Source organism: Eimeria mitis, genomic scaffold (assembly GCF_000499745.2).
Source record: "Eimeria mitis Houghton genomic scaffold, Emh_scaff292, whole genome shotgun sequence".
Classification (NCBI taxonomy): Eukaryota; Apicomplexa; class Conoidasida; order Eucoccidiorida; family Eimeriidae; genus Eimeria; species Eimeria mitis.
The window spans coordinates 4744-18165 of record NW_013571260.1 but is presented as its reverse complement, the minus strand read 5'-3'; the positions used below and the strand labels follow the sequence as shown (position 1 = coordinate 18165).

The 13422-nt window shown below is 49.5% G+C and overlaps 3 protein-coding genes across 3 annotated transcripts in view; 1 reads left to right on the top strand and 2 right to left on the bottom strand.

Annotated features, from left to right (window-relative positions):
- Window positions 1–1322, bottom strand: part of EMH_0007010 (uncharacterized protein) — a gene marked incomplete at both ends in the record, with an annotated part of 6900 nt that extends 5578 nt beyond the window's left edge. The window contains 4 exon segments of the mRNA XM_013497780.1: window positions 27–215; window positions 368–592; window positions 788–871; window positions 1020–1322. Of these exon segments, the coding sequence (XP_013353234.1) occupies window positions 27–215; window positions 368–592; window positions 788–871; window positions 1020–1322 (801 nt within the window).
- A 204-nt stretch (window positions 1323–1526) lies between these two features.
- On the bottom strand, window positions 1527–8566 carry EMH_0007000 (uncharacterized protein; the record flags this gene model as incomplete). The annotated part of the gene is given in 21 exon segments (XM_013497779.1): window positions 1527–1556; window positions 1560–1806; window positions 1901–2085; window positions 2192–2338; window positions 2516–2654; window positions 2758–2962; window positions 3119–3320; window positions 3441–3654; window positions 4041–4158; window positions 4459–4495; window positions 4499–4743; window positions 4854–5083; window positions 5606–5769; window positions 5882–6032; window positions 6189–6374; window positions 6515–6600; window positions 6728–7102; window positions 7223–7480; window positions 7641–7748; window positions 8030–8128; window positions 8471–8566. Coding segments are annotated over 21 exon segments (3522 nt in total).
- A 1303-nt stretch (window positions 8567–9869) lies between these two features.
- On the top strand, window positions 9870–12967 carry EMH_0006990 (WD-repeat protein, putative; the record flags this gene model as incomplete). The annotated part of the gene is made up of 8 exons (XM_013497778.1): window positions 9870–9985; window positions 10125–10363; window positions 10490–11107; window positions 11278–11599; window positions 11776–11860; window positions 12269–12398; window positions 12595–12765; window positions 12870–12967. The coding sequence occupies 8 exons, from the start codon at window positions 9870–9872 to the stop codon at window positions 12965–12967; spliced, it is 1779 nt and encodes a 592-aa protein (XP_013353232.1).
- Window positions 12968–13422: the final 455 nt, after the last annotated feature.

The window sequence follows — 13422 nt, the reverse complement described above, 5'->3', positions numbered from 1 at the left end:
TCCCACTTCCGGATCTTTTCCAGCACAGTTGAGACAAATCTAGATCCCAACATGGACTGAAGCTGAAGAAGATTGTCATCTAGTAGCATTCGGAGCTCGTCGTTGGACTTCAGCACGTAGCGAGTCGCATCATTCTTATATTTGGCAGTCTCAACGGTTTGTTGTCGCCAACATGACTCGATTTTGGCAATGTCTTTCTCCAGCTTCATTTCCTCCTGATCAGCAAGACGGAAATGAAGCAGGCATCTTATGATGCATTTGGTTCATCTCCAAACGTCACTCTTGCTAAGACATACATTTGGGTAGGGCTCCTGAGAGGGCTAATGCGGATTAACTATCAACTTGTAAAACCTCCTGTAGCACATACCGTTGCAGCCTGAATAATTTCATTAACAGCATCTGGTACGCGACCCAGTTGTAGATCCAAGACATCCTGCAACCGGAAATTTTTGTTTTCGGCGTCGAAGCTTTGCCCGGCCGCTGCCATCAGCTCCTTCCAGTGCTGTGGGCGTATGGCTTCATTCTTCAATCTCTCTATAAGGGGAAGCTCGCTTCGGAATCCGTTAATAAGTTGCGTTACTTGCATGAAGGCCTGTCAAATAAATACCGTATCCTTAGATAGTCCGCTGGATCAAAGCCTTGAAAATATTCCTCCCAAAATGAGGGAGAAGCTCTCAACCTACACCTTCCCCAAGTTTATGGCTTGCATTACTTACTGGGGAGCTAGTGATTTGAGGGCCTCCAGACTTTTCCAGTTGTTTAAGTCTTTTCCTAAATTCNTACTTACTGGGGAGCTAGTGATTTGAGGGCCTCCAGACTTTTCCAGTTGTTTAAGTCTTTTCCTAAATTCTTCAGCTGCCTTTTGGAGCTCCTGAGTAAATGCACACAGCAGAAGGGTTTCACCCTGGTGGCCATGAGCTGCCCTAGTATATACGGCACTTACATTTTAGGCACCCTGAAGCGCTTTGCCGGATTCCATATTCGGGAGAGCAAGTGAGGTTGCCTTTGGCCGCACCCACCTGGAAGTCCACCTTTGCCCATAGTTGAGATGCCCATTCCTTGACCATTGCATCGTGATCAGCGAATAGAGCAAATATCTGCCCTTGCTGTTTGACGTCCCCCTCAAGCTTATCCAAAATAGTAAATGCAGTTACTGGAAGTGAAAACAAATTTTCGGCATTATTGAGGTCGGCCGCTCTCGCTTTGAACACCGCAATTTCTTCCTCCAAGGCCGCCATCGCTTCCCTCCCCTCCGTAAGTGGAGTGTCTACAGATGACGACAAATCTTGGAATTTCTGTTGGAGCGCCTTGCACTCAACCATAAAGTCCGCGACCTATTCAACAGTCACATCAGGCAGCACTTAACATATGGGTGCACAAGAATGTGTGGTGAAACTACACATTCTTGTGCACCCAAAAGCGCTTGCGCATTCTACTGCTGCATTAGATTACCTCCTGTTTTTTCTCCCCGGCGAATTTCGTCTTGATAGATGCTAGCTGCCGCGTTTTACGATGCGCCAGGTTTCTCAGCTCCTTCCATTCGCTGGGTAGAGCTGNATAGATGCTAGCTGCCGCGTTTTACGATGCGCCAGGTTTCTCAGCTCCTTCCATTCGCTGGGTAGAGCTGCTAAATCCGTCATCTCAGCTTGGTTTATGTGGTAGTCGTAACTTTGGAGAGTACTGTACATTTCACGCATCTCTGTCAGTCGTATCTCTGCATCCATGGCGCTGTCGTTTATGGTTGTCACTGATTCCATGAGCACCTTAAATCTCTCCAAAGTATCTGTCTCCACTTCAAGCTTTTGCCTGCAGGTTAAGCACGCAGCGAAGACTAAGCCACGTTCATAAGATTGTCTCACTGCCCACTCCACGCGCAAGCCTCTTAGCACTGCTGCCTTACCGTCTTTCGTCTATCAACTTTTTCAAGTCCACCCTTTCCCGCTTCGCGATTTCATGAAGGGTCTCTGCATATGCTCTGCTTAACACGAGGGCCTGCTTCCGTATTCCCTCAATGACAGTCGAAGAGTCGAGTTGAATAAAGCCAACAGTATTTACTTTAGGAATCGTGCCTAGCTCCGCAGCAAGCTGCAGGCAACGGGAGAGATGAATTGATCGGGAATAGCGGTATGCATATTGTGGAGTAAGATCTGTCGTATGCAGCAAAGCCTAATCGCAGTATCTCCATATTCACCTTCTCATAGGCCCGGACATACACGTCAAAATACACCAAGTTGGGTCTTTTGACAATGAGCTGTTCCAGTTGAGACTTGCGATCTGGGTTCCACAGTGCCCACTCAACTTCGTACTTGCTCCAGTTCTTTACATACTTCGTTATATGCTGCAGCGGCAGGGCAGTTAGATACGCAACCGAGCACACCCAAATGATAGTAAACCGGTGTGCGGTGGCGAAGTGACTACGAAGGGGATTCAGCAACAATGGTTACCTGGAATGCCCTTTGGATGGCTTGATGCGTTGCAACGGTGCTACTGATGAGNATTCAGCAACAATGGTTACCTGGAATGCCCTTTGGATGGCTTGATGCGTTGCAACGGTGCTACTGATGAGTGCCGGTATTCGGGCAACCTCATTGTAGAAAGTAAACTGGACCGCTGCTGTCTCGTCACCCCCCGGAAGCTGCTGGATGGGAACGCACCTGTAGAATGTAACACTTGCAAGCAGTCCTATTTGCTCCGATGGAAACAATCGGCTGAAAGATGCCATCTCACGTGCAGCTCAAGACAGTCTCGGGTACTCACTTGCAGGTTCCATGCATCCAACGCGAGAAGCTCATTGCCGAGGCAATAATATTCTGCATGAGTCTGGATATGGTTTTGAAAATGGAATGAGTGCTTCCGTGGATAACAACGTCTTTATCATTTAACTCAGTCGAAACCCGAAGGACTGGCGGCCAACGACATGCTGAGGACGACAAGGTGAAGAAAGCTCGAAAGCGACTTGTGGCTGCAAAGAGGAACAAGCAGCTGCACAAGCATCTACTTTAACCCCCAATCATAGGTTGTTGGGACTCACTTGCACTACAATGGCCTATTGTTATAGTACGGGGAGACGTGGATTTATTTATCGGCGAGTAGCGCACAAGATAGGTTGACAAAATACCTCTAATAAGCATTGTCGCTATAGCATTAAAAATTCGACGCTCCCAGTAATGGTAGTAAGAAGCCATCGCTTCGCTGGACCCAGTCATCCTGCCCTCGAGCAGCTCTTCAATCTTTTTCAGGTAGGAGGTTATTGACTCATATCTGCCTTGAAGTCCTTCAACTACGCGAGCTCTGTGTTCCTCTATGTATTCGTAGAAGTCCTGCAGTGGGACAAAGCCTAAAGGAGTACTCGCGCTGTAACACGCCACCTTGGTTTTGCACTGAGCTGGACGAATAGTCTGATGCAGTGTCCAGGTAAGCACCGCCCACCAAAGGCCCACCTGTATCGCAAAGGGTTCAAAAGAATCCCAATTAAGGTCTCTAACCAACTGTGCGTTTTCGATCTCCTTAACAATTTGTTCAATGATTTCCACGTTCTTGAAAACTTGCTCGCACGTAGCTTTGAAGATGGTCAAAGACTTCAGGCACGAGCTGACGAAATCCTCCAGCCCCAAGCTTGTCCAATTTAAGGTAGTAAGACCAGGATGAACTGCCCTGCAAAATGTTCACGATGTGCACACAATGGCTGATTAGCTCACAGAAAGAGCTGGATCTGTCCTTGTAACTGTCGCAGATATTGCTGTTGCACAATACAATGAGCTTGTCACATGTGGCTTCGTATCCTGTCGCATATGTCTGTATTCAAAAGGGACAAGGTTGCGTTTGTAGGCAAGACCTTGCCTATGGAGCTCAGCTATTTGTCGCGACAATAAGCTGTTGTGGGCTGGGATGATGCTGGACAACGTGGAGTTCAACTTGTCCACAAGTCCTTCAAGCAGAACTTGATGCTGGCAAAACCTCTCCTGGTCAGCCCACATGCGAACAAATTTCAAACCGGGATTACAAACTACAATTAGATCCCATAAAGCACTTCCCAATACCTCAAAAGCACAGCTCGGATGCTCACCTTGTGCAAAGCGACATTCACGACAGCTGCAGGGGCTTCACGCAAACCAAGTTGGTCTAGGTGGCGGGCTTCTTGCATAACAACCCAAACATCTGGACGAAAGTTCACGGCATATGTCCCGTTGGCTTGCCTCCGGAGGATGTATGATTTTAAGCACTCAGTAGCAGTACTTGCTGCAGTAGCCTGCTCAGCATTTCCCAGTAGCGGAACCAAAACGTGATATATATACACGCATGTGTGGTTTCTCCTACAGCCGCATGTGTTTCATCGGAAGTACCCCTGCAGGAAAATGGCTGCTACGAGCGAGATTTGAAGCTGCTGAGACAATGAAAGGTGCTTAAATGCGTACCTGCCACTGTTTGACTAGGGAATTCTGGTAAGCTGTAATTGACTTCGCAAAGGAAAGGTAGTTGCCGAAGACATCCTCTGNTTGACTAGGGAATTCTGGTAAGCTGTAATTGACTTCGCAAAGGAAAGGTAGTTGCCGAAGACATCCTCTGCCTGATCAAAGTCAAAGACTTCTGGCATCTGCTTGAAGGCAAGAACGCTCGCTTTGAGAGCTTGTAAAAGTCCACTTGACCACAAAATTGCCCCGGAGACAGGCGGCATGTGGCTCGGTAAGCAGGGGTTATCCTTCCCTTCTTCGAATAGTCCACGCATACGATCGACCTCAGTATCTGGCAGGCAACATGTTGCTCGCGTCCGTGTTCTAGCTTTAACAAGGTATCAGAACCACATAGCAAATATCGGATAGCCAGTTTAGCGAGACGTTTGGAAGGATACGTACTGAAGTGCTTCAGAATGTCTACAAACTTTTCCCCGAGCTTCACGTTGATCCTTGGTCTGCTAGCAGTTGTCGTGAAATCCTTGAGCATTTCGAAAGCACTAAGAGCAGAACGGAGCCTCGTGAATTTCGTATCCAGAAACGTTATGCACTCGTCTTCAAGCTCTTCTGTTCTTCTCCAGAATTGATTCACAGTTAGCGAGACCTCCTCTGAGTCCTTTTCACAAAATACCCTGTCGGAGACCGAGTCAAATGATCCAATGAGAACCTGGCGATTCATGAATCAACAGGCAACAGGCAAGGCAAACTCAGTTTCCCGGGCTCCCACACCTTTGGGTGACAATGGGATCGAAGCAAATGAATGAATGCCGATTTTTTATTTCCTCCAAAGTCTGTAGTTGAGGAGCACGCGTGCACTGGAATGTGAGCAACGAACAAACCTGCATTTTTTCAGTAAGTCTATTTACTGCTCGGCGAGAGCGAGTAACCGAATGAAGCTTAGGACCGATGAAACGCCTAAACTGCCCTATGGTTTTCATTATCTCTTCAAATGTCGAGCACATTGAAGCCATGTAATCTGTCGTCCGAAACAGTTTCCGCCTGTCGAATTCCCATCTGAGGGCAAAGGCGTGAGACCACTTTTTCCCCACAGTTAGGTGCAGCTGGGCAGAATGTGCTGTTATGCGTTGCACCTTCGTGCTCCCACTATACGAAGAAACAAAACGGTATAATCTGTCACCGAACGTTTAACAGACCTTCTGTTGCATTCCGACTCTTCAAGGCGTGACCTCATCCTGAAGTACTCCGCCTTCCATGTTTCAAGCAAAGCACGCGATTGTTGCAAAATAGTGCTGGCCTCTTCGACATCTTTCCGTAGGAGTTGTTCTACGCAGACGTCTTGACGGATGCGCATCTCCAACTGGACGCAAAGCCGCAAGTAGCTGAGAAGTCTTCTGTTTCATGCTTAATGCTTTTGGTTTTCCAGCATATTTCGTTGGGAGACTAGCGAGTAGAATGCTCTATGAACACACCTGGTGAGCAATCCTTTCCAGCAGGTTTTGCATGCGTTCGTCGGTGGTGAAGTGTCTAGATGTTATCCAGACCATTCGCAAAGCGTTCATTAGCGAGGCAATCGTGTCAGCCATGGGCCCCAGCGGGCTCGTTTCCAGCGTCGTGAAGTACCTGAAAACCGAACAACATTGCCTTGGTTCCCGCAGGCGTGTCAATGCGTTCATTACGAATGTCACACTCATTTTACTCCATGAGTTTGCTTTTAGCACCTATCGAGTCCAGAAATTTATAAAACAAATCAGGTTTACAGATATTGTTTGGCCGGACCTCTCGAGAGTTGATAGGAAACGAACATTGCTCATGGATTCTTGATGCAGTTGTTGCAGCTCATTCAGAGATTTTCTGAATGTTGCCAGAACTGCAGAATCGGGCTGGGCTTCTTCATACAGTTGTATTGCCTGTTGACACTGCGGCGCGAGGAGTTGCTCGTAGAGCAGGGAAACTGAGGTGTGTCTGCAGATACCCGCCACAAAGCATGCACGAAAGCATCCGCGCTCTTATGGGCAGCATATGCAGAAGCATCAGAGCGTACATGGGCTGCACTTATCTGTGACACATATCTTGTCGGCAACAGANTTGTATCAGCTCTTTACCTGTCCCTCCAAAAATTGACCTCTGATAACGGCAAAAAACTGTCGGGCTCACGGTGGCTCTCAGCCTCCAAGAGCTCCAGTATGAGCTGCAGCAAGCCAGAACAACAAAAATACCATTTTAACAGTTGAGCTGCTGCAGTCACCGCAAGCCTCATTGTTCGGTCTGGCCCACTGAGACTTCTTCATGCACGATGCGATGCAGGTTCCGCTCACCTTCCGCCACAATGCTATTGTAGCTTCTAAATTGGCAACGTTAGCTGCACTCTCATGGCCAGATAGAGAGGATGTCTCTACAATGGGCATTGGAAGTGGTACTGCCATTTTACTTGACGCCGCCTTCAGGTGCGTCAGTAGCTCCTGAGTTGCGCTGAGCGCTTCACTTTTGCACTCTGGGTCCAAAGCAGAAGTGCTTTCTTCCGTGACATTCCCGTTTTCGACCTCTTCGACCGCCGTGTAATCTTCTGGAGAGCCTTCTGGGCCCACAATCGCTGCACTGGTTTCTGCTTCTGCTGCCGACGTTGACGCGCGTCTGCTGGGCGATGACGATCCTGCAGATCCTTCGGAATCACCGTCGTCGCTGTCAACCAGCTGTCGAAGGACATTGCAGTTGCACGGATGCAAAAATGGCAGCAAAGCACCTTATAGTTGAGTTTGGGCTTCGCAAGATGGTGTAAAGTGTACTGTGCAGCTAGGGGGTCAACAACATACCGATTCAGTCTCTGGTGCGTGTGAATCGGTCGACGACGAAGAACCAAGTTTCCCTTTGAGCTTCAAATAGTCAGGGGACGCTGGCTTTCCAGGAATAGCAGTTGCGGCTGCGGCCTGTTCAACTTCATCGCTGCTGATGGGTTGCGGCCGGTAAGATAGAAGTGGCACCAAGAAGCACTCTAAAATTTGAGTCAGGTCCTCTAGAATGCAGGGACCAACAAGGCCGACGAGCATGCAACGATTCATCTCCTCCACTCCCTGCGACAAAGCAAGAAGGCTTGTTCAATCCCGCCCCGTTGATTTCGTTCTCTTCACGACTAGACTGCCCAGAAACCGTCACGGCTCGTAACGCAGCATCGGTGCAGCCATTCCAGTCTCCGCTAGCGCGGGACTGGGCTTTCCTACGGGGAAGTTTTACTTTTCCAGTCAAATCGATGACCCCAGAGCAGAGCCGGAGCGCGTATACGTGGACGCTTGGACTCTTTGATGGATTGATCGGGCTAGCTTGCATCTCGAGGAGCTCTGCCTGTGAGAAGCACGCCCCAAGCCGTATAATGCTGCCCAGTACACTCGCATATAGATTTCAAGAACTGAAGAAAAGATAAGCTACTCGCGTAATCGAGAGACGCCAAAAATGTGCTGAGAGAACGCGCATCTTTGCTGAAAGCAGAGTCTACATCTAGAAAGAGTTGAGGCGGACGTGCTAGCAAGGCCAACAACAGAACCAGCTGCATAGAAGCCTGCCTGTTCCTTTGTCAATTCGCAGGGGAGGCATTTGATTTCCCAGGCAAGATGTTCTCAGCTCACTTGAGAGTCTTCTGACTTGCTGTAGGCGAAAAACAGTGCCGTCCCTGTGTTCCCCGCTTCTAAGAATTGCTCCAGTTGCTTGTCAGCCTTTTGGCCATCCTGCATCCCAATGCCGTTCACACTTTTTCTAACAGTGTGGGCTTTTTGGTTGCATGTGAATACAGCAGTTCAGATGGCTAGTCTTTTCCGAACGTTGCAACCCCCTAGTTCAGTGTTCCATGCATTAAAAGCTGCGCCGTCTCTCTGCAGGCAACTACCATCTAAGTTGATATTGTAGCTGAAGTGCCGCGCAATCTTGAGGGTTTAGGGTTTAGGGTTTCCACGGAATAACGCTTCAGAATGCAGATGGAGAAGTGACCGCTGCAAGGGCAGGGTGGCTTAGGCATATAAAGGGAGTCATCCCAGCTTGACGCTCCCACATAACTTAAACTGGAAGCTTACTCTGGCCATAAGGCTATTCCAGGGGCTGGGATCCTGTATATTTAGGGCTCCCATGACTTTTTTTTTGATCCACGACTTTCTCGCGTCGAACGCCATCTTCACCTGCCCGTCTTTTCACGTGATAACTATTCACTAAATCTAAATGTTCGGTTTCTCTAGAGCTATCAGGTACTACTCCTATTAATGCTGCACCTAAGCTGGGCAGACCCAGCGCGCATACAACACATTCGAAGTTATCCCCCACTCGAGGCGGAAACTGCAGGCCCTCTGGCATGAATAGCACGAAGAGTTATTCTTGTCTGAATGGGGCGTTTCCACGTTTACAGTTGTGTGCAAAGCAAGCTTCCCAAAAAAAGCTTGAAAGCTGCGTTGTGGCGTGGTGAAGAAGTGGAAGTCACCACCAACCTGGTCGTGGTACACCCTACAGGACGAAGTCCTGACCTAGGCAAGTAGCACCACTCTCTATGCCAATGATGATACTGACAGTGATGAGGGGAGTGGTTTGCTTCAATATATTCGTCTTATGGGGCCTAGTTTGTTGCTGCAGTTCGTCGCACCAGCTGGGGGTTGCATCTGACCGTTCGGTCACTGCAGCCTAAAATCTATTGGCAAGAAGCAGCGTAGCCAACATGCATTGCCTTCCAAGATATAAAGTTCATAATCTCCTCCAAGGTCTCAGCATTTCAATGAAAATTGGCTTTCTGGTGCGCAGATGTGCCTGACGATCTGACACGAGACAGCAGTTCCGCCCGAAATGCCGGCATTGCCNCCGATTATATCGCAAGCTGCAGTGCATAAGTTCTATTTAAAAGAGAAAAATGCTATTAATTAACCGCTACAGACACAAACTATAATTAATTTGCGTTATATGACACAAACAAAGCCCTTATTAGCTGGGCAAATGCTCTAGTCGCATGCGTCACGATTCTGTCTGATGGTAACTGGAGAGCGGCAACCCAGATAAGGCTGTTTGCGCAAAGGCGTATATACTTAGCGAGGCGAGCAGCTGGGTTTCCTGTGAATAACTGATAAAGGAACATAACCGCTAGAGTCTTGGTAACTCTGGCTGTTAGTGCTGCATGTGCGCGCGAGGCTGCAGCCTGATAGACCAGACCGTGGGCTGCGCGGAGCAAGAAGAAACTGGGTAGACTCAACAACCCAAGTTTTTTTGTTCTTCCAGAGGTAGGTGTATTCCTGTTTCTTTATTTTGAAGCGTGGGAGTTCAAGCAAAGCGTTGCAACGAGTCTACTGGTCTGGTCTAGCGTAACGTGCAGGAGCATGATGTCTGTGTTGTTATGCGCAATATCTCAACAGCTACAGCAGTTCGTCTTCAGCAACCCCAGACGAGGATAGGATGCAGTCGCTTGAAGGGGCCTTTGGCCACTCCAAAGTCTCAGCGATGTCGCCAGCTTCCCCGCGTTCACCGGGTGGCGAATGCGGCAGCATGTGGAGAGGCTTCGACAGCAGAGAAGTACTAACTCTGATTTTGCAGACACTTGACGAAATGGGATACAGGTAGGCCGGCGAGTAACCAACCAGCGAGTACACCTTTGGCAAGCCCTGATCCTCCTTCAGTGAGCAGATACCGCAACACTCGACCTCCTCATTGTTTGCGTTTCTTATTTCCCCTCCATTTGCGTTGTTCGTTCGTCAGAGATATCGTCACCTCACTCGAGAAGGCAAGCGGAGTTGAGCTACTTCAGCCTGACATGCGCAAACTGCGAGAGAGTATTCTAGATGGAAACTGGCTAGAGGCTGGAAGGGCTCTGCTTCGTCTGCCCCTCGAACCGCTAACTAGGCAGGGTTGCTGGTTTTTGATCATGCAACACAAATTTCTGGAGGCAATTTTAGACCCCAGCATGTCTTTAGAGTCCAGAATCGCGTGTCTAAGAAGTAAGGAGAACACACAGCCTGCTTATTCGCTTCATGCGCAAATTTTGACGTATACGTCTGACTTATATATCTGCTTGCCGAGTAAGCTGTCTGAGCTGGCATTGCCTGTGCACTGAATATTCGCAGAGGACCTAAGTGTGGCGGCCTTCGATACTGCAACGACGGAGAGGGTCCACGAGTGTGCGACGCTGTTGATGTATGAAGGCAGCGACCTGTTGGGGCATGTACTGCAGATATCTAGCTTGAGCAGGAGTCAATTGTTTAGCCGCATTACTTGTCTGCTGCCGGCTTCCCTAGCTTTGCAGCCATCTATGTTGGCGACAATTATGGATCAGGCTCGTCGGTTTCAACTTTTGTCTTGTCCACTGCATGTTGAGTCTCCGGGCAGCGTGAGCGAGAGCGTCATCCAGCCTCACCGATGCAGAGTTCCCCTCCTTCCGCAGTGCTGTGTTGCCTGTCTGCATACGCATCGCAAGGAAGTGTGGACGGTGGCAGTAGCCCCCAAGCAGTCCAACAGGATGGAGACGCTTGTTGCTTCGGGGTCCGCGGACCGGTCGGTTTGCGTGTGGCTGTTAAGTCCAGACACCTCAGCATGGAACAAAAACTTTTCCGAGGAATTAAATACAGCAGAGCGGTTGTCGGCAAGTCATCTGGGCGCTCGCTGGCTGTCCACTTGGCTGGAAGGCGACACGGATTTGGTGATGCGACTCGAGCAGACTCAGGCCCGACCGATAATGGAAAAAGGTAATGTCATTGGCACTTACAGGTTACTGTGGCGGGCGCAGCGCCTGGGAAGTGCCGCAGCTTTCCTAGACTGGGATAGCACTGGGAAGNCAGGTTACTGTGGCGGGCGCAGCGCCTGGGAAGTGCCGCAGCTTTCCTAGACTGGGATAGCACTGGGAAGTTGCTTGCAGCTGGAGGAGAAAGTCCATTTATTGAGGCTTGGGAAGAAGGCCGAAAGCTCATCGACTACTGCACACACAGCGGCGCCCTCGTCGGGCTGCAGTGGGTTCCCGGTCATAGGAAGTTGATTTCAATGGCCACTGACCGGACCATGACGCTTGTTTGTCTCCACAATTCAACACTAAACGCAACATATTCGGTGGAATATGAATGGGTTTTGCCCGGAAGGCCTCAAGAGGGGTTCTTACTGCCGGGGTCTAATAATATGATTGTCTTCTTCTCCGATCGCCAAGCCAAATTATTCGACATAAGCACTAAAGAAGAAACCCCCTGGTAAAATTTATAGTGACTACAGATCAGGCCATAGCTCGGCAGGACGTGTGACTTTTCTCTACCGGGCATCGCTGAGGTCTTGGCGACGTCACAAGGGGAGCGACAGATCCGTTTCCATATACAACTACACTGAAGTACGGATGGCGCTTGGGGGCTTACTGTGCGATTGTCTGCAGGTCGAATAGCAAGGACCTTGTCATTGCAGCGTGCCCCTCGAAAATCTTTAATCAGATACTACTAAGCACAGCAAATTCACCTCCTGTAAGGCTTCCATTCATGCCTTTGGTTCCGAAAGAGACTAGCGGTACAGCGTCTTGCCAACTCGATGGTGCAGGAATGAAAACGTGCCTCAGATGTTGAGCTCTGGACAGCAAACCATTTGCAAGTAGATGCATGGAGTTGGTTTGCTTGTGTTGGCCACTTTGGTACCGTCTGTAGAGCTATGGAGACTATGTTTCCACTGTTTCCAGGATCACTGCTATTTCACGCGATGACTGAAAATAACAGGAGAATGATTGCTTCGATGCAGAAATTATTCTGCTTGTCGCATTGAGCGGCCGCGTACTTCGCGTCATGCCTTCGTCTTCATGTTCTGCAGGTGTTGCGGCTTTGGGACTTCGATGAACGCAANCGTACTTCGCGTCATGCCTTCGTCTTCATGTTCTGCAGGTGTTGCGGCTTTGGGACTTCGATGAACGCAAAGTCGTCCAGAAGTACAGAGGGCATAAAGCGGGAAGGCTGGCTATTCGTCCGGCATTTGGCGGCCCCCACGAGGAACTTGTCATAACTGGCTCAGAAGGTAATAGACAGACTGCTCAGCGGCGATCAGCAGATATGATCTTGCCAAACTGTTACAAGCACGAATTGTTTTGTTTGAAGGTTGCGTTCAACTTGTCTGTATATAGCGCTGATATGACGTGAAAATTGTTTGCCCAGCATAGGGCTTGAAGGCGGGCGCATTGTGTGCTGCGTATTGGTGCGTTGTCCGCCTTCAGATGCGCAAATATACATCTGGCACCGTTTTTGGGGCTGCATGCTCCAACAGCTCAAAGGGCACGCATCAGCAGTCAACCAAGTCGCCTGGCTACATTCGTGCGGCTCCATATGTATGGTTTCGGCGGGGGACGACGCCGTCGTGCTGTTGTGGAGTTTCGGGATGAATGGAGGTAAATTCTATCTCATCGTTGCATCATTTCCCTGCTTGTCATGCATGGGCCCTCCGCACAGCATCTCCACTATCGTCTTGCTACATCCTTCACTGCTGCTGCAGGTGAAGAAAGCGCCGAAAGCTCCTCCAGCTGCCGCAGCCCAGACTTGATCACGGTGTCGGACCCAGGACAAGCAACACCCGACGAAAGCAGCGACTAGTGCGGGGCGGCGTTCTGTATAGAGGTATTGCATAACGGGGTCGTGGCAAGCGGTAGTGCGTCTGCGTATGTAGCAGGCAGTATACCATTGACATCCTTGGCCGGTAACTGGGGAATTCCGTCGTCGTGAGGAGGACGGTCGGATCAGGTAGCATTTCCACGTGTTGCGCTGGTTCGCTAGTTGGAGGTCTTGACTGCAGTCTGCACGCGCATTGTGCTGCCATAGAAGTTGCTTCAGTACTTTGGCGTATTTGTGTTTGCACTTTTAAACACTTGAATCCATACTTGAATACATCCCGCTTAGCAGCACGACCCTGTGCAAATTCAAGGGCCATGCTGTAGCTACGTGTGTGTTGAAGCCTTGTAACAACCGCCTTGCGGCAGGCAGCAGCTTACACACACCATGCACTGTGTCAAGCAGACCATTGTCGAGGAAGCAGGAACCGATTAAGCTCA